Raw genomic sequence first — 22,312 nt, 5'->3', positions numbered from 1 at the left:
TGGCTTCGATGTTGGATTCTGTCACCAGAGGTGGGGGGTGGTCCACCCAGACGCGCTGCCCCTCCACCAGGGATTCAGCGGGAATCCCACCTGCCCCACACTCAGGCCCCCAGAAACCAGGATGCCGAAACTGAACCCAGCAAAGAGCGTGGTTTAGGCTATTTAACTCTGTCGTCGACTGAGATAAGCTCTGCCCTTTCCGCCGCAGAGGGTGTGTGCCACCCTCTAGCCCACAGCCCCAAGGTACATTTTCCAGGCTCAGTCCCGCCCCCGTGATCGAGTGGACCTGTTAGATTCGCCCCGCCCACGGTCCAAGCTCTGCCCCGCCCCCAGGTGGTGGGCGGGGGTCCCGTCTTAGCCCCACTTAGTGTACCCCTAGTCCCAGTCTTCCAGGCTCAGCCCCGCCCCCGTTTGGGGGGCGTGTCCAGGGCGGGGCTGGCCCGTCTGGCTCAGGCCAGCGCCGGCTTTAAGCTGCCGTAGTTGAAGTTCTCGGTGCTGTAGGCTTTCGGCACGCTGTAGATGTCTGACTCGGGTTTCCAGTGGGGGCCGCCCCAGGGCGGCTCCAGCGGGCAGAAACGGTCGAGCCGGCGGAGTGGGTGCAGCGGGGGGCTGTAGGATTCTTGAGCCAGAGACAGCGCCCCGCGGTGCGGCACGACTGGCATCACCGGACGGGCGCGGGGCACGCGGATTTTCGGCGGCCGGAGTGGCCGAGAGGAGCACGGACCGGGCGGCTGTTTCGGGCCGGGGCCTCAGGCCTGGGGCGTCTCCCCGAAGCTCCAGGAAGTCATCGAGTCCTTGCGAGGGTAGCCTGACAACTCCTTCCTGTCGGGGTTTGGGGTGGAGGCACGATGGGGAGGGCACAGCTAGATAGATCCTCGAGGACACATTTGTAGGAGTCAGGGACCCTTTAGGAAGCATGAGACTGGGGAGTCCTAGCCTGGATTCCTGGGTCCTCGAGGTATTTAAGGGCCTGGAATCTGGGACTTTTCGCATCCTTAGAAAAGAGTTATCTGGGGGACTCAAATACCAAAGGAAGCCCGCCCTAGACCCTCAGGGCCACGTCCCCAGATCCAGAGCTCCTTCTTGGGCCGTTTGCAGGCTTCCTGTTCCTGAGAGTTGACACTAAGTGTACCAGGGCGCTAAAAAAGGTAGGGGCTGGGTCTGAACTTCTGATTACTGCGCGTGCAGGAGCTGAAGGCCGAGACTACTGAGTCAGAGACGGGGACCCAACACCGGGGGTCTCGGCGTCCCACCAGCCTATGCGGGGGCTGTGCAGGGGGTCGGTGCCAAGGGAGGACCCAGGCTCACTTCGAATAGGCCTGGAAGTCCCGGGCCGAAGTGGTCAGATAGAGCTGACGGCGGTCCAGGATGCCCTGGTCAGAATTAGTGAAAGGCCGGCCGGCCAGCTCGGGGTTCTTCGTCCAGGGGATTAGAGCCTGAGGAGGATTGCGGGAGGAGGGATGAGCAAGAAAGGTTTCATACCCTTTTTCATGCCCTTTGTCCCACACGGAATTCCTCTTCCTTTGGCCTCAACAGCGCCTCTGAACCAGGCCGACACCCGCCCCCAGAATCAGAATCCTTCCTGGCCAGTGCACTTCAGCTTCGCTCCCCAAATCAGAACCCTTACTAGCCTCACCTCCAAAATCCAAATACTTTCTGCCCGTCATCGGACACAAAGCCAAGCACCCAGTCACTAAAAAACCTTCCCTGCTCCTCCCCTAGATTCAAACCTTCTCGGTCCCGCCCCTGGAATTCAGCTGCGCCTCGGGCGACTGTTACTCCTTAACACCACCCTAACAGGGGAAGCCAGCCCCGCCTTCCGCCCCAGACCGGCCTCAGATATTCAAGCTCCGCCCACACGTACATTAGGCTACCTAGCTCCGCCCACAGCCTCAGAACCGCCTCCTAGGCCCGCCCCAGGATTTACTAGCTGTGGCCCCAGCCTCAGAGCTGGGATTTCGGGCTTCCAGTCCCCTCCTCCTCCTGGCTCCGCCTCAAAAGGCCTAAGCCCCTTCCCCACTCAATGTAACCTCCAGATTCTGTCCCACTCTTTAGACCCCAGACTCGAAATTCCCTCAGACCCCGCCCCAGGGTCTCAAAGCTCTGCCAGACCCTGCCACTGCGGTCTTCTCCGCTACCTGGGAAGGGCCCCCGCGGTTGTGGTCCGCAAGCTCCAGGGGCTGGGGCCCGATGAAGGAGGTGGCGCCCCGGTCCAGGCTGGGCCAGCCGGCGTACTGCGCCCTCGTCTCACTGCACTGGTGCTTTGTGATCAGAGGGAGGCGCCAGCCGCGGTGTCTGAGCTGCAAGAAGACGACGCGGGGACACAACATGAGGGTGCACGGGACTCCAGTGCGGTCCCCAGCCCTGTCTCCCGCGGACCTGGGCATCCCAGAACCTTACTTTTTCCGCTACATCCTTGATCCCCACAATCCGCGTGCGGTCCGCAGGTTCTGGGGCCTTGGGCTGCGCGTAGGGCCCGCCGTGGGTCTTGGGCACGTGAGCCGAGCCCGAGGTTGTCTCCCATCTGTTGGTGACCTCGTCGAAAGCCCAAATATGCAAATCCTGCTTTGCGGCCAGGAGCAGGGGCTCCGCGACCGTGGACTGAGGAGAAGGTGCAGGACGTCAGCCAAAAGGACTCAGGAGTCTCGTCCGCAAGCCCTGATCCTTCCCAGTCAGTCCCCAGCCCTTTCCTACCGCCCGTTCCAGGCATCCAGGTTCCCTGACCCCTCCTCTCTCAGACCCAGTCCCTGGAACCCTCCTCCTTCTGTCAGACAGGACTCTAAGCCCGGAATCCCCTTTTCTCTCAGCAGGTGTCTGGATCCCCAGGCCCCTCCTTCAGCCTGGGCCCCCAGTCTCCTCTTGGCTAAGAGCCTAGGGTCCTCTCACCTGCACAGTGGGCGGGGGAGAGGGCACGGGCGGGATACAGTGGTGGGCGACGCCACTGCTGGTGAGATGCCAGCTGGGCTGGGATCCAGGCACCTTGGTCCCAGAGATGGGGGACCGTGGGGGACCGTAGCGCCGAGCTAGGGTCCGACCCGCCATGGTCCCACCCCCGCCCCGTAGCCTAGCAGGAGCCGGCTCGTTGTTGCTGTTGCCCCGGGTGACAGAACCCGCCCACCCTAAACCCAGCCAATGAAGGGCCTGCAGGCGTGCAGATGGATGGAGTGAGAAAGACACCCAGGCAGGAGAGAGGAGGATTTTGAGAGAGTACAGAGACCCCAAAAGGGGCACAAAAACTCAGAGAAATGGGGGTGGGGGTGGGGACGGAGACCCAGAGGGAGAGGAGGGCAGAAAGTGCGGGGGAGAGCAATAGAAGTACAGAGTTCAGAGAGTTTGAGACCCAGAGACCCAGAGAGGGAGCAGCAGAGAGAGGGGCACAGAGACCTGGGGCGGGGGGTGGTCAGAGACCCAAAAATAGAGGAACAGAGGGAGAGGAGGGCAGAGCTACTCAGAGCATCAGGGCATCCATGAGAAACATCCCTCTTTCCTATAGGGTCCCGGCCCTCTTGGCCACCGCCTCCCTCTGCCAGGACAGCCCACCTCGGCAGCAGAGGGTAGGGGTGAGGGGCTGGGTAACGATTTCCAGACTTCCCCAGGGCTCTCCCTCCCTCCCTGTGTGTGCTGAAGGGCTCAGCATCAGCTTCGGCTTCTGTCCTGCCTGCCTTTGATTTGGTTGAAAACTTCCACCTGGGTATGGGTGTGGGAGAAGAGGGAGGGACCCACGGGGAAATACTTAGCAATAAAGAGGGGGGTGTGGAAGGAGCTTTGCTGAATGAGAAAGAAACACACACAGGAATGGGTGAGACAGTGAGTGAGAAACAGGGACAGAAAGAGAGCTACTGACCCAGAGATGGTGGGACAGGAATTTAGACAGAGAGACAACAAAGGAGGCGGCAGAAAAGAGAGCGGGAACCACAGACCCAGAACACAGAGATGCAGAAACAAGGGCAAAAGTGTGTGTCTGTGTTTGCATGTGGCTATGGAATGGTAATATATGAAGGGGTGTCCTGAGGGTGTGGGGTCTATCCCTGACTTGTCACTTCCTCACTTTAAAGCCCTTTTGGTCAAAGCCTCTGCCTCCTCAGCCCCCATTATCTCATCCCACCAACCCGTTCTTCAGACAGGGAAAACTGAGGCTGCCTTCTGCAGCCTGGCCCAGGGTGCCACTGACCCCCTCATTCAGGCTTCTGGGGCCGCTTCTCCTGTTGGATTTTCCTGGCTCATTCTAGGATGATCAGGGTCCAAATCACCCCTGATCCCAGCCAGGGGACAGGCCAGTTGGTCAAAACCTCATGCTCTACTCAAGCTGGACAATGGTAAGGTCTATTTCTTTACTAGTATAGGGTAAAGGTTGGGACAGGGAAGAGGGGTAGAAACCTGATTCCAACTCCCCACCAAGGCCAAACTCTTAAGCATCCTGACCTCCTGTCATTCAACCTTGCTTGTGCTCCTGCTGTGATAGGTAGCTCACTACCTCAAAACAGAATATCTAAGCCAACACTTGCCCTATCTGACTAAGTAAGATTTCTCATTTGAACCCCAGCTCCCAACTAGCTGCCTACATGTTCCAGTTTTTATGCTCCCACACACACTTCTTGACATATCCCCTCCTTGTCACTCTCTCCAGGGTGGGCAAGGTGATGTCCTCTGAGATCGCATGGTCAGCAACTTAGAAGCTGAGGGCCTCCAATGGTCAAATCCACCAGAGCTGATCTGACAAGTTGTGTATTAGAGCTCATAAACAGTAGGCACTCAGAAAATATTGGCTATCATCATCATCATCATTATTACCCTCAAGTTCATCCAAGAGAACTCCTATTCATCCTTCAAAACCCCCATTTGGTTTCACCATCTGTCTTTCTTGCCCAGATGGAGCTCTCAAAATCGGAGAGCTGTGATTTTTGTGACCATTTGACGAGTTCCCAAACTGAGGCCTAGAGCAGCCAGGCCACCCCTGAGGTCTTTCAGCATCCAGCTCTCTTCTTCCTCTACCTGCCCAGTTCCCAGGCATGGGCCTCAGGCCCGGCCATTCCGGCTGAGGAGCGTGCAGACACAGGCAGTGTCAATTCGAATCCATCGCCAGCCCACACGGCCCTGGGCATCGGTAGTCAATGCCCGCACGTAGGACTGCTTGGCCTTACACTCAGACACCCAGTGCCTCCGGTCCACACCCCGGCAGCCTCCTCCACCCCCACCGGGGCCACCTTCCCCAGCGCTGTCAGCCTTGCAGCGGGTTTCAAAGAAGTACTGGCGAAGGGGACTGCCGCCAGCCGCAGGCACCTCGCCCAGCACCTCCACCTCGCGCCCACGCAGGTCCACAGCAGTCCGGCGGTCTGTCACCCAGCCGCTGACTGCGTCACACACAGCCAGCTCTCCGCGGCGACTCGCTGGTGCTGTCTCACTCACCCCCCGCCGACTGCGGTTGGCCGGGCTGCCAGTTGGCTCCCCAAAGGCTCCAGCCTCCAGCAGGAAGAGCAGAGGGGGCCCAGCGGGGGTACCCCTGGACAGGGCTACTCGGGGGGACAAGAGGTCCCACTCGGGGACTGGAAATGGGGGCAGGGGTGAGGGTGAGGCGTGGGGCTCCATTGCGACACTGGGGAGGAGGAAAAGTAGGAGGATGGGGAGGGAGCCTGAGGGGTGGGGGAGCATCTCGCTGAGCACCTGAGGATAGAGAGAGGGAAGCTGGAATTAGAGAGAAGGATAATAACCTAGTGGGGGGGCCGATGGGAACTTCCGCGTGCCAGAAGCACAGGGAGGCGGTTCTGGCAGTTGTTCTAGAACTTGGGGGGACCCTATATTCTAGGGCTTCGACAATGCTCAACTTCTAGATTAATCATAATTAGTCTACTATGATTACTATTAATAGCCAACAAATGGGGAAATACAGGCTCAGAGAGGTTAGTGACTTGCACCAGGTCACACAGCCAGCAAATGCCAGAAGTGGAACTTGAACCCTGTCCCAGCAACTCCACTCTGCCATCCTGCCTCTACAACCCCAAGGAACCCTAAGCCCTGCAGTGTGGAGGAGGTTTGAGTTTCCAAAATTCTGAGAAAGGTCATGTTCTGGAATCCTAGGGAGACCCAGGTTCAGCTTAAAACTGCCACTGTGAAGGCAAGACACTTCCTCTCAGGTGGGGCTTCAGTTTCCCTGTCCATGAAATTGGCCCAGGGCTGGGAGACACTGGCAGGGGTGTGCATATTGCAGTCTCTCTAGAACATTCTGGAAGCCTGTGGATTCTGGGACAGGATGGCCTGGAGAGGACTGATTAGAAGTGGGTGGTTACCAGACCTGTCAGCACCTCCTCCGCCTCCGAGCTCCGGGGTTGGGGGCCCCCAGGCTCCGGGGGGCCCCTGTGGGGGACGCAGGTGGCCCCCTCCTTCCTGACATCTCAGGAGAGGGAGGGGGCAACCACCTAGCGGAGGAAGGGAACAGGTAGGTTATAGAGGCAGGTGGAGGAGGGGGCCTGAACACTCCCCTTCTCTAAAAGTGTTCTTTTTAAAGTGTAAGGGACCAAGCGTCAAGGCTGCATCCCCCTGCCCAGGTGATGGCTCCTGGATGGAAAGCAGATGGGGGGAGGAGAGCGGAGGGGAGACGCTGAGGATGAAGGAGGCTGGAAAAGATTACATCCTCCTCAGCCCATTCATCTCTCAGACAGGGCGGGGGCAGGGCTGGCCTGGACACCCGGGTCCCTGAGGGCCCACACTTAAGAAGCCCCGGGTCCCCGAGGCTGCTTCCTGGAATGTTCTCTCCTCACAGGACAGGCCAGGGCCCGTCCAAGACTTCTATTGCACATACCTGGCGTGGCCGCCTGCCCTGGCTGGGAGATGGGGAAATGGGAAGGGGGAATTGTGAAGAGGGGCACATGTTGACCCAACCAGAACCCCAAGTGTAGGTTCCCAGCTGCCTCCTGCCTCAGATCTGGAGTCCTGGGCCCTAGCTGCCCCCTCCTCACTCAGACCCAAGAGCCCCGGCCACAGCTGCCTCCTCTTTCAGGAACTCAGGTCCCCAGCTCCCTCCCTCAGATGCGGGAGTCCAGGCCCCCAAATCCCTCTTCCTTCAAACCCAGGAGTCCGACCCCCAGTTCCCTCCTCCTTCAGACCCTGGAGTTTTGTTGGAGTTCAAGCTCCTTCCCAGGTACTCAGATATACGGACTCCCCGGCCCCCCTCCCCCAGAAGGTTTAGCCAGGGGGTGCGGACTCCTGAGACCCCGCTGGGGGTCACGGGCTGTCCCTCTGGGACACTGCCCTCCTGCCTCAGTTTCCTCCGCCAGGCCCCGCCCCCGCAGGCCCCGCCCCCGTCCCTCCCTACCCGGGGGCAGGGCGACCCGGACGCCGGAATCCCGGGGGAGGAGGCGCGGAGGCTCTTACCTGGGGCGCACTCCTCGGCTCCCCCGGCTGCCCCTGGCGCGGCGGCGGCTCCTCCTCCTGCTCGCTGGCTGCAGGGACGCCCGGTCGCCCACCGGCTCCTCGCGGCACAAGCTCCCGAGGGCCAGGGTCGGGGGCGGGGGCGGGGCGGTGCCCGACGGCGGAGGAGGGGCCGGGGGAATCCCGCCTTCCACACACGTGCAGAGACCTCGGAAGCCCGGCCTGGCTAGCTCAGCCCTCCGCCCGCCTCAGTCCCAGGAGGCCAGGCGCCAGCACCCACCCCTCCCTCCCTCAGACCCAGGAGTCCGGGTCCCCAGCCCCCTCCTCCCCCGGATCCAAGAGTCCAGGTCCCCCAGACCCCTCCTCCCGCAGACTCCGGAGTCCGGGCCCGCGCAGCTCCCTCCTCCTTCAGACTCAGGAGTCTGGACCCCCAGCCCCTTCTTCCTCAGCTCCAGCTGCCTCCTCCCTCAGACCCAGGAGTCTGGGCCTGAGATTCCTTTGCGTTCTTTTGCCAGTGAAGTGTCAATCCCCGGGCAGATTCCCACCCTCTGCTCTCACCCCCAACTCTCCCGGGAGCTCCACGCCAGACATTAACCAGCTGGGCTCGGGAAGTGATAAGGCCCGAGGCCCCGGGGAGACGCTGGGTGAGGGGGGTCTCTCCCACATAAGTCCTCTCTGCTGGAATTTCCTGGGTGGGGACTGGGGAGAGGGTCTTGTCCTGAGTTCAGATAAGAGCAACTCAAGGTATTCCAGGACCCGGAGATAGACAAAGATATGATTTGGCAACAGAATGACCTGCTTAGAGAAAGAAAGTGAATAGTGACAGATGAAGGGAGGTGGGGGAAAGGCACAAAAATGGAGAGGAAAAGGGGACAGACTCCCAGAGAAAGAGGGAGACAGAAACCCAGAGAGAGAGAGAAGACACAGATGCAGAGAGAGGAGACAGACATGCTAAGAAAAGGGAACAGAACCCCACAAGGGGGAAAGAGACCCAGAGAAAGAGAGACCTTAAGACAGATGGAGATCAGACAGGAGTTGGAGTCCCGGGACAGACTTAATGCTTCACCCCTCCCCTGGAGCTATTTTCAGGAGGAAAGCCGACACCTGCCTTCGTGGAGGTGGTGGGGGGGTCATCCCGTACCCCTCCCTCAGCCTAAATATAGCATGGCAAGGTGGCGGGAAGGGTGTCCCCGGATTAGGGTGTTCCCCTCACCTCTCCCCAGCCGAGCCAAGGCCACACAGAAGGCTGCTGCAGTTGTTTATTGGGGTGGAGGAGGGGCGCTTCTCAGTCTTTGAGTGTCCACTCAGGTCACTTCCCTGACCTCGCCATGCTTCCCATACCCCTAAGCACCCAACATGCCCCACGCCCTACCAGAGGAACTTTATGCAACTTTCAGTCTCTGAAGGGGTAGTAGGGGTGAGTTTTCTAAGAGTAATGGGAAACAGTTTCCGTCTCCCCCTCTCTCCTTGGGTCTCTGTCCCCCTCTCTCTCTATCCCTCTCCTCTCTGTCTGGGTCCCTGTCCCTCTCTCTTCTCTGGATCTCTGGCCCCTCCTCTCTGGTCTCTTCCCCCTTCTATGGGTCTTTGTCCTCCCTCCTGTCTCTTACCCCCTCCCAGACCGCCGCCCTCTTCTCTCCTGCTCTCCCTCCTCCCCTTGGGTATCTCTGTCCTCTCTGCACGTGTCTCTTCCTCTTTGGGTCCCTGTGCTGGGCTCTGTGCCTGCCTCCCAGACTCTGCCCTGTGTCTGTCACTGTGAGGGGGGTCTGTCTGTCTCCGTTTCTTTTCCAAATGTGCCTTTCTCTCCATTTCGGAGAGAAGTGTTATATTATTTAAAGGTTACATTATTTTCAACCTTTATCAAACACTTCTCACAATCTGTACCTTCTTCTCTCTGTGTAAAAAGGTGGTTGGATTAAATCAGGGGTTTCCAAACGGAATTTGTTAGCCACATTCTGAGTTGTCAAGAGAGACTCCTCAAACCAGTTCACACCCTCTGATGCTTCACACTGGTGCTCCTAAGTGAGATTTCATTTGACCAAAAAAGAAAGGGGGGTGGTTTCCTAGCTAAAAATAACAACAACAACTCTCTGTAAACCACTGGGTGGCTTTTAATAATGAATACAAGTGCTTTGAAAGTTACCTGGCACACAGGCAGCCCTGTATATGTTAATGATGTAACCATCCTCCTCTTCCTTCTCCTCCAAATGCCCTTTTAGTACTGAAAGACCTCTGACCTTGGGTAACCCCCCACCTCCCTCGAGCCTTAGTTTCCTCATTTGTGAGAAATGAGGCTGTTAGACTCGGGAAGTCCTGTGCAGACCAGCAGGCTGATGGGGACATGTAGGGTCAAGCAGCAGGCCACAAGTCCAGCCCCCCATCCCTCCCCGGGGACAAGCCACGCGACCTTGGGAAGCCACTCCCATGCTCTGAGACACTGCTTTCTCCCCAGGAAGATAGAGTGGGCCCTGCAGTTTGTCTGACACACTTCTTGAGCTGCGGGAGGGTAGGGTGGTGCATCCTGATTTGGGATCCCTTTGTGATTCCATGGAATACACTGTGCATCTCTCTCAGGTTCAGGGGCACTGACTTTTTCTGCCTTTTTCTTTCTTGGTTCTCTTTCTCTGGGGTGCTCTGGTCTCTTTCCAACTCTGGGTCTCTGTCCCGTGCTCTCTGGGTTCCTGATACCTGCCCCCTATGGGTCTCTGTCTCCCCCTCTCTCTGGGTCTTTTTCCCCTCTTGGGGTTTCTTTCTCTTTCTTTCTCTGGGTCTCTATCCCTCCCCAGCTCTCTGTCCCCCTCCTTTGGGTTTCTATCCCCCCATCATGTCTGAACAGAGTACAGTTTCTCCCCCTTTCCCCTTCCCTTGTGGCTCTGATCTCCATGTCTGGAAGGAAAACTCTATGGGAAGACAGATAGAGAAGGGGTTTGAATGGCAAAACAAAGCAGGTGTGGGGTAAACGGAAGGGGCATCTACATCTTCCAAGGTCACCCAGAAGCCTTCTGTGTGACCAACTGAATCTACAAATACAGAACTTAGCCCTGCCCCTTATGGGGATGACACTGGGCAAGCCAGTTCAGTTGGTCTCCTAGAGTCCACGTACCATATTCACTCCTTGACACATGATTCCTTCCCAGTGCTGTTATCCTTGGGTCCTGGCGCTACCACTAAATGCAAAACAAACCAGTATGGCCTGGCCCTGTGGTGCTCGTACATACAGTCCAGCTCAACCCAACGTTCCTCCAGGACTCAAGGACGGAACTTGATGTAACCCAAATCAAACAGTTGTATGACCCAACTGAACTGGTCCTACGAGGTTCACATGATTATACAACTCATTACGACTCAACTCATTGTAGCCCCGACAAACTTCTAGCCATATAACTCTACACAGTTCAACGCAACAGAACCCTGAAAGACTCCTATGCTCATACATTCCAACCCAACTTAACCTCATATGACCTAGAAAGCTCACATTCTATCACATGACTCTTCGTATTTCTACATGACTCACAAGTTCACAGAACTTAAAATAACATGGCCCTAGAAGAATCACAAAGCCACGCAGTTTCCAGTGTCTTAACCCAACTCTACAGTGCCATGCATGAACACACAATCAGTCCCAACAGTGCCGTGGGTGACCACCTTACTTGATCCAACATGGCCCTAGGGGACTCATAAAACCACAGAATCCTGCATAATGCACTTGGACAAGACTCACCTATACTCGTAACCCAACCCGACCCAACATGGAACTAAGAAACTCACAAAATTATGTGACAAAACCTATCTCCACACTACCCCAAGCTTTACACAACCCAATGCAATACAAACCGATGGAGCCCCCCCCTCAAATCAGCATAACCCATTGCCATTCACTGTCACCTCAGGAGGTACCCACAGGAGCTACCAATCCACAACTCAAGACCCAATAAGACCCAATAAGTGTTCCCCAACTCATTACCACTTAACTTAGTTCTTCCTAAACCCAACACCCTCCCCCCAACTTTCCTTCCTCCCTTCCCTCCCTCCCTCCCTCCAAGGAAATGTGAGGTTCTGCAGACCTCAACTGTCCTCACACTTCGGTGACCATGTGTTTCCCAGGGGGAGCCCAGAGGAGTGGAGGTGGGAGCTCAGGAACCTCTCGATCCACAAACCCCCCATTGACCTTGCCCTCCAGTGGGCAACAGGGCTGCGTGTCCACGTGGCTGTACATCCCAGCCTCTTCGCCATCTGTCTCCCGGTGGTAAAAGTAGCTGAAGTTGGAGACAATGACTGGCACAGGTAGGGAAATGGTCAGCACGCCGGCAATGGCGCACAGAGAGCCCACTATCTTGCCGCCCACAGTGACGGGCGCCATGTCTCCATAGCCAACTGTGGTCATAGTGACCACTGCCCACCAGAAGGACTCAGGGATGCTGGTGAAATGGGAGTCTGCCCGGTCGGCCTCAGCAAAGTAGACTGCGCTGGAGAAGAGGACCACACCAATGAAAAGGAAGAAGATGAGGAGGCCCAGCTCTCGCATGGAGGCTCTTAAGGTCTGGCCCAAGATCTGCAGGCCCTTTGAGTGCCGGGACAGCTTGAAGATGCGGAAGACGCGCACCAGTCGGATGACTCGCAGGATGGCCAGTGACATGGCTGGCTGGCCCACCCCCCGCTGCCGGGCCAGCTCGGTACCCAGTGCCACAAAGTAAGGCAGGATGGCCACGAAGTCGATGAGGTTCATCACGTTCTTGAAGAAGGCTGTCTTGCTTGGGCAGGCTGCCAGGCGCACCAGCAGCTCGAAGGAGAACCAACAGATGCACAATGTCTCCACCACAAAGAACGGGTCATCGAAGGGCAAGCGAGGTGGGGGTCCATGCACTGGGCTGGAGCCGTTCAGCCGAGCTGGAAACTGCAGAGAGGAAGGGGTTCAGGGAGGACCATACCAGGGCTGGGACGCACTGGAATGGCCATATTTCCTGTTTAAATATTCAACTACTTCTTTACAAATTGGTCAATAGCTGCTACCCCCAGAACCCCGGTGACCTAGCTGTAGTACACTCCTTCTCGGGACCCCCAGGGAAGGCTGACTTTAGGGTCCCTGATCCTTCATTGGCAGGGCCTCCTGAAATAATGCTTGAGTAGGGCTCAATCTCTTCCCTCCCAATATCCCACCCCCAGAGTTGAATTTCCAGATGGGGAGGGTCCCCATCCTGGCCCCACTCCCTTGTGCCCTGCCCTCCCCAAACCCAGCCTGGACCATAATGGTTAAACACCTTATCTTTATGCCAAAACCCGGGCCCCTTCCCTCATGGCCCTCAGCTCAACTTTCTTTATGGTGGATTCCTTTTGCCCCAATCCTCAGGCCCCACCCCTCCATCTGCAGCTCCCTCGGCGGCGGCTTTCTTCAGGTCCCAGATCTCACTACCTCCAGCCCATCCTTCCCATTGGTTACTGCCAGCCGTATAGACCCCCAATTTTTCAGTCTCTCCTTATCCCTCAGTTTTGATTTCTTAATACACCTGTCCTCCAATGCTCCTGCCCTCCAAAAGCCGGGTTTCTCACCTACCTCAGAGCACGCCTTCTGAAAAGCCAGGTCCTCCTATGTAGATCCTCAGGCCCCGCCCCATTAAGCTACACCTTTCCCGCCCCCAGCCCAGGATTTAATGTAGGGTTCCCAGGTCTGGCGCCGTCCCTGGCTTGCCCACCTCTCACAGGCCTTTGCCCACCTTTGATTGGTCAGGTCTTCCAACCAGGCCCCCAATGCCTTGCCTATCCACAGCCAGGCCCCACCTTCCTGAGAGGCCCCACCTCCCATTGCCCCTTACCCCACTTTATGATTGGCCAGGACCCCGTGGACCTCGTCCAGCTCCTCCCAAATCCCGCCTCTCCACACGCAGGCCCCGCCCCCTCACCGGGCCAGCTGCAGCCACCGCGGCAAGCCCCGAGTTGTCGCGGTCGTCGCGGAAGTCGGGCAGCGTCTCGAGGCAGAAGACGACGATGGAGACGAGGATGACGAGCACTGAGACAACGGCGAGCACGCGCGCGGCCTGCGAGCTCTCGGGGAACTCGAAGAGCAGCCAGAGCTGGCGCGCGAAGGCGCGACGGGGCAGGGGGCGCTCCGATGGCAAGGGGCAGCCCTCCTCCTCGCGCAGGCGCGCTAGCGCCGCGGCGCCCAGCCCATAGAAGGCCACCTCCTCCAGGAAGACGTCGAGCGGCACGTGCGCCGGCCGCCGCAGGCGCCCGCCCGACTGGTAGTAATAGAGCACCGCGTCGAAGCTGGGCCGGTGCCGGTCGAAGAAGTACTCGCGGCGCGCGCCGTCGTAGAAACGTCTGCGGCGTACCGGGTCCCCGAGCAGCGTGTCCGGGAAGCGGCCCAGCGTGCGTGCCCGGGTCTCGAAGCGCAGCCCAGCCACGTTGAGCACCACTCGCTCGCAGCAGCCGCACGGCTGCGGGCACCCGGGTTCCATGGTGCGCGCAGCCCCAGCGACCTGCGGACGGACGTGTGGCCCCGACGCCCGACCTGGCCCGGCCCCGCCTCGGCCGCCGCCGCCGCCGCCCCAGCCTGGTGTCCGGTGTCCACGCGTAAAAATAGCCCGGCCGTGCGGCCAGGACGCGGGGGAGGGGGCGCCGTGACCCCGGCGGGGCAGAGGGCGGCCGGGCGCCCTCTGCCGGGGCACCCTCCCTTTACCCCCAGGCGACGCGGCGCTGCGCTTTCTCCGGGTCCACCTGGCCTTCGGGGTTCCTTTCCCTCTGTCTCTCCATCGCCTGAGATCTCTGTCCTGCGTCTCTCCGGGTTTCCGTGTATGTCTCTCGTCTATGTTTTTATGAGTATCTGAGCCGCTCTGTTCGAGTCACAAATTTCCATCTCTTTGTCTCTCTCTCTCGTTCTTTTGTATGTCTCTGTGTCTGGCTGTGTCTTCACTTTGGGTCTCTCTGTATCTCTGATCTCGGGGTTTTATCTCTGAGTATCTCTATGGGTCATTTATCCCTGAGCTTTGCCGTTCTAGGGTCATCTGTGGGGATTCCCGTCAGTCTCTGTGTCTTGGTCTCTCCGAATCTCCGTCTTTCTTATATTCTTGTATCTCTATCTCTGTTTCTTTCTTGTCTCTCTTGGTCTCTGTCTTTCCCCTCTGTCTGGGTCTCTCTGCGTCTTGTCTCTCTGGGTCTCTTCTCTCTCATTACCTCTCAGCCCACTGTGTCTCTGTCCCTGGGATTCTCTGGGTCTCCCCTTTGGGTATCTTTCTTTCCCTGTTTCTCTGACTTACTGCAAGTCTCTGTCTCAGGGCCTCTGGAGGACCGAGCCTCTCCCGAGTCATATCTCTGAATCTCTCTCTGACATTCACCCTAGGTTGTCTCTGCCATTGTCCTGGTGGTTTCCCCATCCTGGGGATGCTCCAGCAGCTCTAAACCCTGAACGTGTGCCCCCCACATGGGGTGCCCTCGCTCGGGTTGCCCCTACCCCCACCCCCCGGGTCTCCACCTGGATTCTCTGCCAGACTTTCTTAGACCCAGCAAGGCCTGAGCTGCAGCCCTGAATAGTGCAAAAGGAGAGCAGACCTGCCAGGAACAGGTCAGGGGTGGGCTGGGGAAATGCCGCAGGGTCACTCGAAGGGACCAAAGGACAGACAGACGATGGCCTTCCAGCCACCGGTGTCCTATGACACGGGGTAAAAATAGCCCCATCCGATGTGCTTGGCGGGAAGTCGTGGGGATTGGACACCCGGACTCCAGGGAATGAGGCCCCGGGCGCCCTCTGCTGGGGGAGTAGAGAGAGACACTAAAGGTTTTAACCCCCTAGGAATTCTGGCATGTTCTCTTCCTGTCTACAATTTCTTTCTGGGATGCTACGTCACCATCCATCTGGATTTCTGTTTCCCTCTTTCTGTGTCTGTGTCCCTTTCTTTCATGGTCTTTGGCCCTACCCGTGTCTGGGTCTCTGTCTCCCCATCTCTCTGGCCTTTTCCCTTCTTTCTGGTCTCCTTTCTCTTTTTTTTTCTCATTCTCAGAGCCCACAGAGATCCCTCTTTGTAGGTTTCTGAATGCTGTGTGTGCACCGATCTCTCCTGCCTGCAACCTTATCTCTTAACACCCTCCTACCACTGAGCCTGGAGGTGGGCGCTCCTTCTTGCCACTTCCAGACAATTCTCCCTCCCTCAGCTCCTTTGAAGCTCAAGTTATCCATGGACACCTCTTCCCAGCCTTCCCTAAAGAACTCATCTCTTTCCCTTCTGCCCACTCCCACTCTTTCATGGAAGATTTTCAATGCTGGCTCTATATCCATCGCTCTAAAACGACTGTCATAATTCTTAATAATTTCAATATCCCCATATAGATGATTCTGCTAAAACCTGGCCTGTACCCGGTTGTCTTTTCCAAAAAGGACCGTATTTTTTGTCCAAGCCATGTCACACCTTATCTTGTGGAGTCCATTCTCCAGCCTTTGGTGAGACCCTCAACGAACAGACCACCTTGGAAGGGACGCAGTGTGATTTCCGAGGTTGGGTCATAAAAGGCAACGTTCCACCCCACTCTTTTCCTTGGGACACTTGTGCAGGCTAGATGACAAGGCCCATGTGGAGAGGACTCTAGGCTACTAAACTCACAGCTCATCCCCAGCACCAGCCTGCAGCCACGTGAGTGAGCCATCTTAGAAGCACATCCTCCTGCCCCAGCCAGGCTACCCCCTGGAGGAGAGATAAGCCTTCTCCCCGAGGCCCTGCCCAGCTTGCAGACTTGTGAGTGAGATAAATGATCTTTATTGTTTTCAGTCATACAGTCTTTGGGTGGCTTGTTAACACACACCACGATACTAGATAATCCACACGTGGCCTCTTGGTACTCTGAACCCATCATTTCCATCCATCTTGCCCTCTGATCTATCCCAGCCCCCTTCCTTCCTTCCTTCCTTTTTTACAGTTTTATTGAGCTACAATTCACATACCATACAGTTCACTCGTTTAAAGTATACGACATGGGACTTCCCTTATGGTGCAGTGGTTAAGAATCCGCCTGCAGGGCTTCCCTGCAGTGGTTGAGAGTCCGTCTGCCGATGCAGGGGACACGGGTTCGTGCCCTGGTCCGGGAAGATCCCACATGCCGCGGAGCGGCTGGGCCCGTGAGCCATGGCCGCTGGGCCTGCGCGTCTGAAGCCTGTGCTCCGCAACGGGAGAGGCCACAACAGTGAGAGGCCCGCGTACCGCAAAAAAAAAAAAAAGAAAAAAAAAGGATCCGCCTGCCAATGCAGGGGACATGGGTTTGATCCCTGGTCTGGGAAAGATCTCACATGCCTCAGAGCAACTGAGCCCTCGAGCCACAACTGCTGAGCCTGCATGCTGCAACTACTGAAGCCCACGTGCTTAGCCACCACTGCAATGAGAAGCCCGCGCACCACAGGGAAGAACAGCCCCCACTCGCCACGACTAGAGAAAGCCCACGCGCAGCAATGAAGACCCAACGCAGCCAAAATTTTTTTTTAATAAATAAATTTAAAATAAAATAATTTTTAAAAATAAAGTATACAACACAATGGTTCTTCCTATATTCATAAGAGTTTTGCATGCAAAACTGCAATCAATTTTAGGCAATTTTTGTTTTCCTTCCAAAGAAACTACACCCGTGTCTATCTGTCCCCCTTGATTGTGCCACCCACTTCCTCGGTCATACCCTTGTCCTTGTCGTTATCAGTAACTACACACCCTTAAAACTTTTTTTTTTTTTTTTTTTTTTTTGGCCACACGGCACGGCTTGCGGGATAACCTGGGCCACAGCAGTGAAAGTGCCAAGTCCTAACCACTGGACCGCCAGGGAACTCCCCAAACTATTTTTTTCTTCCTCTTTTTTGTTTGTTTTTTATGGGAGTTTAGTTGACTTCCTCTTCTTTTTTTAAAAAATTATTTTATTCAAGTATAGTTGATTTACAATGTCAATTTCTGCTGCACAGCACAGTGATAAAGTTATACATAAATATACTTTTTCCTCTTCTTTTCCATTATGGTTCATCACAGGATACTGAATATAGTTCCCTGTGCTACACAGTAGGCAAACTCTATTTTTATCATCCCATTCTCTGTCCATGCACTCCCTTTTCCCACCAACCAACTTTAAGAAAAAAACTTTCAAGGGAGTTCCCTGGTGGCTTAGTGGTTAAGATTCTTGTCTTTCACTGCCATGGCCTGGGGTTCAATCCCTGGTCGGGGAACTGAGATTCTGCAAGCTGCGGGCGGTGCAGCAAAAAAATAAATAAATAAAATAAAGCCAACTTTCAAGCCCACCAGCAGGTACAATGCATTGACCCCATTAGATTGTCATTATCTTTGACTCCCCCCATCTTGTCCTCCCTTCCCTCTTCCCCCTGCTTCCACCGTTCCACGGTCCCCCATAAAGTCACTCTCCTTTGGATGTCTTTCCCTTCTTTGCCTATGATCCCCTCCAGGGCACTGTTGGGGTGAAACCCTAACCCTGTGCCTTCCCAGGGGGCTCTGAGGGGGGCTGGATCCCAAATCCCAGCCCTCCTGTGACCCTGCTCTGTGTCCTTCATCAAGGTACACTCAGCACCCACCCCCCCACAAGATGGCCATTCCCCATCTTCATTCTCCTCAAATCCCCACCACACCCTGGTCCTCCACCTTCAGTCAGCTGATTCCCTCGCTCCTCATTCTTCTGAAAGCGTAGAGGCTACCAGACACTTCATCTTCCTACAGCCCATTCTGTCAGCTGCCCAGATGCTCTGCTTTTCATCTGTCCCTCCCAACCCAAGACCAACATCTTGCCTTGTGTCCTGGGTCCCATCTCTCTGTCCCGGCTGCAGACTCAGCTCCTGTCATCACTCCTAATTCTCTTGTATCATTAATATGCGAGGCAGAATGATGTCCCCCCCCACCCCCGGAAGATGTCCACGTCGTAAGTCCTAACTCCCAGAACCTTTGAATATGTTGGGTTGGCCAAAAAGTGCCTTTGGGGTTTTTTTGTTTTGTTTTGTTTTGTTTTGTTTTGCGGTACGCGGGCCTCTCACTGTTGTGGCCTCTCCCGTTGCCGAGCACAGGCTCCAGACGTGCAGGCTCAGCGGCCATGGCTCACGGGCCCAGCCGCTCCGCGGCATGTGGGATCTTCCCGGACCGGGGCACGAACCCGTGTCCCCTGCATCGGCAGGCGGACTCTCAACCACTGCGCCACCAAGGAAGCCCGTGCCTTTGGTTTTTAAAGATACATTTTTCATTTTCACCAAGAACTTTATTGAACACCGTATTCACCTTTTTGTTCCACTGCCTTCTGCCATTTTTCAGGTGACTTCATAATTCCATATTCCCAAAACTTTTAACCTTTTTGAGCAAAGAACTGTTCCAGGTGCCTTTTACAGTCTTCCAGGGAACTGAAATTTTTTCCATTAAGAGAATTTTGTAAAGACCGAAATAAATGTAAATCCGAAGGTGCAATGACTGGTGAATATGAATATGGTGGATGAATCAGAACTTCCCAGCCAAGCTGTAACAGTTTTTGCCTGGTCATCAAAGAAACATGCAGTCTTGCGTTATCCTGATGGACGATTATGCGTTTTCTGTTGACTAATTCTGGACGCTTTTCGTCGAGTGCTGCTTTCATTTGGTCTAATTGGGAGCAGTACTTGTTGGAATTAATCATTTGGTTTTCCAGAAGGAACTCATAATAGAGGATTCCCTTCCAATCCCACCATATACACAGCATCACCTTCTTTGGATGAAGACCAGCCCCTGCTGTGGTTGGTGGTGGTTCATTTCACTTGCTCCATGATCTCTTCCGTTCCACATGATTGTACAGTATCCACTTTTCATTGCCCGTCACAATTTGTTTTAAAAACGGAACGTTTTCGTTACGTTTAATTAGAGAATCACATGCAGAAATACAGTCAAGCAAGTTTTTTTCGCTTAACTTATGTGGAACCCAAACATCAAAGGGATGAACATAACCAAGCTGGTGCAAATGATTTTCAACGCTTGATTTGGATATTTTCAGTGTCAGCTATCTCCTGTGTGGTATAATGTTTTGTTTTATTTTTTAAATTTTATTTATTTGTTTGTTTGTTTTGACTGTGTTGGATCTTTGCGGCTGTGCATGGGCTTTCTCTAGTTGTGGCGAGTGGGAGCTACCCTTCGTTGCAGTGCGTGGGCTTCTCATTGCGGTGGCTTCTCTTGTTGCAGAGCAGGGGCTCTAGGCACACGGGCTTCAGTAGCTGTGGCACATGGGCTCAGTAGTTGTGGCGCACGGGCTTAGTTGCTCCGCAGCATGTGGGATCTTCCTGCACCAGGGCTCAAATCCGTGTCCCTTGCATTGGCAGGTGGATTCTTAACCACTGCGCCACCACGGAAGCCCTGCGTGGTGTAATGTTGATTGTTCTCAATTAATGTCTCGATTTGATCGCTATCAACTTCAACTGGTTTACCGGACCGTGGAGCATCGTCCAGCGAGAAATCTCCACGATGAAACTTAACAAACCACTTTTGACATGTTCAGTCAGTCACAGCACCTTCTCCATACACTGCACAAATCTTTTTTTTTTTTTGCGTTTCAGTTGCGTTTTTACCTTTCTTGAAATAATAAAGCATAAAATGCCAAAAATGTTGCTTTTTTTCTTCCATCTTCAATATTAAAATGGCTACACAAAAATTCACCAGTTTTGATACGTCTTTTTTTAAATGCACGCTGATATGACAAGCTGTCACATACAATCTAACAAAATTGTTTCAAATGAAGTTAAAGACAACTAAGTGCTACTAGAGCCATCTTACAGAAAAAAACGAATGAACCTTTTGGCCAACCCAATACTATATGACAAAAGGGACTTTGTGGGTGTGATTAAATTAAGGCTCTTGAGTTGGGGAGATTATCCCAGATGACCTCGGTGACCCCAAGGTAATCACAAGGGTCTTTACAAGAAGGAGGTAGGAAGGTCAGATTCTTAGATGATGTGAGGATAGATGTACAGGTAAGAAATTAAAATAAAATAGAAAATACTTAAAAATGGGGACTTCCCTGGTGGCCAGGTGGTTAAGACTCCACGCTTCCACTGCAGGGGGCACGAGTTTGATCCCTGGTCGGGGAACTAAGATCCTGCATGCTGTGCATGGTGCCGGGGGAAAAGAAGATAAAAGACAAAAAATAATAGTAATTAAAAATGAAAAAACAAAAAAAGTAGAGGTCAGAGAGGAGAAAGATGCTACTTTGCTGACTGTGAAGCTGGAGGGAAGGGCCATGAGCCAGGGAATATAGGTAGCCTCTAGAAGCTGGAGAAAGCAAACAAGGAAATGACTTCTGTCCTAGAGCCTCCAGAAGGAACACAGCCCTGTGGACCCATTTAAGAATTCCAACCTCCAGAACTGTAGGGTAATAAATGTGTATTGTTTTAAGCCACTAAGTTTGTGGTAATTTGTTACAGCAGCCAATAGGAAACTAACGCAGATGTGTTATGTCAATTTCAATGTCAGTTTCTCCTATTCCTCGGTATCAGGTTGTCATTCCTGTGTTATAATAAGATCTTTTTTCTTTGCTTTACTTTTAATTTTGAAATATTTTCAGACTTACAAAAGTGTGGCAAAGATAGCACAGAGAATTCGTGATATCCTTCACCCAGTTTCCCCTAATGTTAGCGTCTCACATTGCCAAGGTTCATTTGTTAAAATGGAGAAATTGACACTGGTACAATGCTGTTGACTAAATGACGTTCCAATTGCCTCCATTTCCCCACTAATTTCCTTTCTTTCTTCCAGGATCCAGCCCAGGGTACCACATTGCATTTAGCTGTCATGTCCCCTTAGCCTCCTGCAATTCCGCAATCGTTTCTTACTTTTTCCTTGTCTTTAATGACCTCAACACTTTTGAAGAATACTGGTCAGTTACTTTGCAGACTGTCCCTCAATTTGCATTTATCTTGCATTGTCTTGTCTTGATAAGATTGAGATTATAGTATTTTGCGGGGAGGGAGGATGCCACACAGTTCAAGTTCCCTTCTCATCACATCATATTGGGGGCACATCATGTTGCTATATCTTATCACCGGTGACATTAATTTTGATCACTTGGTTAGGCTAGTGTCTGCTGGGTTTCTCCATTATAAAGTTATTATTTTTTCCCTTTGTCATTAATGAATTAATTTGGGGAAGCCAGTTTTTTGGTTTGGTCGAGTTTATTGAGATTTAATTCTCATACAATAAAATTGACCCTTTACATGTACACTTCTATGAATTTTGGCAGATAGTTATGTAACTGCCACTATAGTAAAGATATAGAACCTTCCATCCTTCCCCCCATGTTCCCTCCTTCCCTTTGTAGTCAGCTGCCTCCCGCACTTCCAGCTCTTGGAAACAACTGCTCTGTTTTCTCTCCCTCTGTTCTTGTAGTTTTGCCTTTTCCAGAATGTCAAATATAGTTGACCCTTGAGCAATGCTCCAGGTCGGACAGGGGTGCTGACAGTCCACGCAATTGAAAAATCTGAGTACTGTGGTTCCTCCATATCCACGGTTCTGCATTCAGGAATTCAACCAACCGGATCGTTTAGTGCTGCAGTATTGACTACGGAAAAAAAATCCACGTAGAAGTGGACCTGCGCAGTTCAAACCCGTGTTGTTCAAGGGTCAAGTGTAAATGAAATCATAGGATATGTAGCCTTTTCAGTATGGCTTCTTACACTTAGCATAATGCATGGAAGATTCATTCCTGTTGTGTGTATCAGTAGCTCTTTCCTTTACGGATTTTTTAAAAATTAATTAATTAACTCATTTTTTGTCTGCATTGGGTCTTCATTGCTGTGTGCGGGTTTTCCCTAGTTGTGGAGAGCGGGGTCTAATCTTCGTTGTGGTGCGCAGGCTTCTCATTGCAGTGGCTTCTCTTGTTGCGGAGCACGGCCTCTAGGTGTGCAGGCTCAGTAGTTGTGGCGCACGGGCTTAGTTGTTCCGCAGTATGTGGAATCTTCCCGGACCAGGGCTCGAACCCGTGT

General features: G+C 54.0%; 3 protein-coding genes across 4 annotated transcripts; all 3 read right to left on the bottom strand.

The window, feature by feature from the left end:
• Positions 1-449: 449 nt before the first annotated feature.
• On the bottom strand, positions 450-4,574 carry SAXO3 (stabilizer of axonemal microtubules 3). Its single transcript, XM_060129754.1, is given in 5 exon segments — positions 450-822; positions 1,309-1,436; positions 2,139-2,300; positions 2,401-2,601; positions 2,887-4,574. Coding segments are annotated over 5 exon segments (1,020 nt in total). The 5' UTR covers positions 3,043-4,574.
• On the bottom strand, positions 2,473-14,095 carry KCNA7 (potassium voltage-gated channel subfamily A member 7). Of its 2 annotated transcripts, XM_060129749.1 has the most exons (3): positions 13,260-13,879; positions 11,427-12,256; positions 2,473-2,601 (listed from the first exon to the last, which is right to left on the bottom strand). In XM_060129749.1, the coding sequence occupies exons 1-2, from the start codon at positions 13,812-13,814 to the stop codon at positions 11,438-11,440; spliced, it is 1,374 nt and encodes a 457-aa protein (XP_059985732.1). In that variant the 5' UTR covers positions 13,815-13,879; the 3' UTR covers positions 2,473-2,601; positions 11,427-11,437. The 2 variants fall into 2 exon arrangements, with proteins under 2 accessions (XP_059985732.1, XP_059985733.1); XM_060129750.1 differs by lacking the exon at positions 2,473-2,601 and having other exon boundaries at positions 11,400-12,256; positions 13,260-14,095.
• On the bottom strand, positions 4,710-7,485 carry NTF4 (neurotrophin 4). The gene is made up of 3 exons (XM_060129751.1): positions 7,369-7,485; positions 6,290-6,413; positions 4,710-5,661 (listed from the first exon to the last, which is right to left on the bottom strand). The coding sequence occupies exon 3, from the start codon at positions 5,647-5,649 to the stop codon at positions 5,017-5,019; it is 633 nt and encodes a 210-aa protein (XP_059985734.1). The 5' UTR covers positions 5,650-5,661; positions 6,290-6,413; positions 7,369-7,485; the 3' UTR covers positions 4,710-5,016.
• Positions 14,096-22,312: the final 8,217 nt, after the last annotated feature.

Source organism: Lagenorhynchus albirostris, chromosome 19, assembly GCF_949774975.1.
Source record: "Lagenorhynchus albirostris chromosome 19, mLagAlb1.1, whole genome shotgun sequence".
Lineage (NCBI taxonomy): Eukaryota > Metazoa > Chordata > Mammalia > Artiodactyla > Delphinidae > Lagenorhynchus > Lagenorhynchus albirostris.
The sequence above is the reverse complement of the archived record's forward strand: the minus strand, read 5'-3'. Positions and strand labels throughout refer to the sequence as shown.

Excerpts from the sequence above, each read along its gene's own strand:
- NTF4 (XM_060129751.1), bottom strand. The coding sequence starts at position 5,649 with ATGCTCCCCCACCCCTCAGGCTCCCTCCCCATCCTCCTACTTTTCCTC.
- KCNA7 (XM_060129750.1), bottom strand. The coding sequence starts at position 13,814 with ATGGAACCCGGGTGCCCGCAGCCGTGCGGCTGCTGCGAGCGAGTGGTG. Across the intron at positions 12,257-13,259 it reads CGGTGGCTGCAGCTGGCCCG|TTTCCAGCTCGGCTGAACGG; the intron begins GTGAGGGGGCGG and ends TCCTCTCTGCAG.